The 1,280-nt window shown below is 60.9% G+C and overlaps 1 protein-coding gene across 1 annotated transcript in view; it reads right to left on the minus strand.

Moving 5' to 3' along the window:
* The window catches only part of LOC105308006 (granulocyte-macrophage colony-stimulating factor receptor subunit alpha-like), a 30,081-nt gene that overhangs the window by 16,605 nt on the left and 12,196 nt on the right, over positions 1-1,280 (minus strand). The window contains exons 6-7 of the mRNA XM_011383705.1: positions 1,063-1,092; positions 99-234 (exon numbers count right to left, since the gene is read on the minus strand). Of these exons, the coding sequence (XP_011382007.1) occupies positions 99-234; positions 1,063-1,092 (166 nt within the window). The remainder of the gene's footprint in view (positions 1-98; positions 235-1,062; positions 1,093-1,280) is intronic.

Raw genomic sequence — 1,280 nt, forward strand, 5'->3', positions numbered from 1 at the left:
GGACAGTGTGCAGAAACTCAGCCTTCTGAGCGTCTTGCTGTGGCTCAAGGACAGATGCCGGCCACCGGGGTCTTCGCGGAGGGTCTTGGGACACCTACCGAACGTGACGGGCTGGCTCCAGGCACTCCACTGCTGGACCCGGGTGTCCGCGGCCCTGATCCTCAGCGTGTGTGCGGCTCTGGGCTGCGGGCTCAGCAGGTGGTACTTGTTCCCCAAATCACCCGGCAGCTCAATCTTTGCAGAGAACAGAGATTTAGGGGGACTCGTCGCCCGCGTCGCAGGACAGATACGGCTGGCGTGTCCAGCTAAAGCGGGCGAGGGGCTCGGGGGAAAAAAACGGGATAATCTGCCACGAAACCCACACCGCTTCATCGAGGTTCGGGCTATCCGCACTCCATAGAAATGCGGGCTTCCCAGCGTTAACATCTGTCGTCAGCCGCTGGGGACTTTGCAGGTGGCAGGTGAGTCCCCGCCAGCAGCGACTCAGCCGCCCGCCCGACCGGCAGCCCTGGGAGTCGAGGGTGGTTCCCGGAGATGAGGGTTATTAGGCCCCGATGGTGGACGCAGAACTAGCAGCAAAAGTTGTTCCGAGAATCGAGTCCAACCTCCTCAGTGAACAGAGCAGGAAGGTAAGGCCACAGGGCTGGTGACACTTAGAAAACGCCACCCAAAGGAACTTTGAGGATCTATCTGTTGAGGTATTTTGAAAGAAAAAATAATGTGTCTTTCTCACTCAAAGGGACATTTTCTTGAGCCGCATGGATGGAGGAGCAATAAGCCGTGTCAGCCGTGGGATGTGACGATCTCAGCTAATGTCCACGCACGGGGCGCGACAAATCGGCCGAGAGGAGACTCCTGTAGCCGGGGTCCTGGGAGGACCCTGCACCGTGACGGGCTGGTTTCCAGGGACACCGCTGTCCCCAGTGCATGTCACCGTCCCCGGTGCGTGTCACCATCCCCACCCTGTCACCGCCGGGCCCAGCGAGCCTTTTCTCTGGTGCTGTAACGGAGGCCGCAGGCTGAGCTGCGGGGCTCACATTTCCGGTCAGGGCTTGGACTCACCAGTTGGCTTCTAGCGCGCTCCACATCGTCCTGGAAAAACAGTAAAACAGAAAAACGGAAAACGTTCACTTGCGCCCGTCTCGAAGGCCTCACCGGCTTTCCACCACGGTCCCCTTTCAGTGCGGTCAGGGGACCCGCACCCGCGTGGCCGAGGGCAGGGTGCCGACTCGGTGACCTTTGGGACCCGGGAGTCACCGCACGGGGCCGGCGGCTGTGCG

This window comes from Pteropus vampyrus, unplaced genomic scaffold (assembly GCF_000151845.1).
Source record: "Pteropus vampyrus isolate Shadow unplaced genomic scaffold, Pvam_2.0 Scaffold538, whole genome shotgun sequence".
Lineage (NCBI taxonomy): Eukaryota > Metazoa > Chordata > Mammalia > Chiroptera > Pteropodidae > Pteropus > Pteropus vampyrus.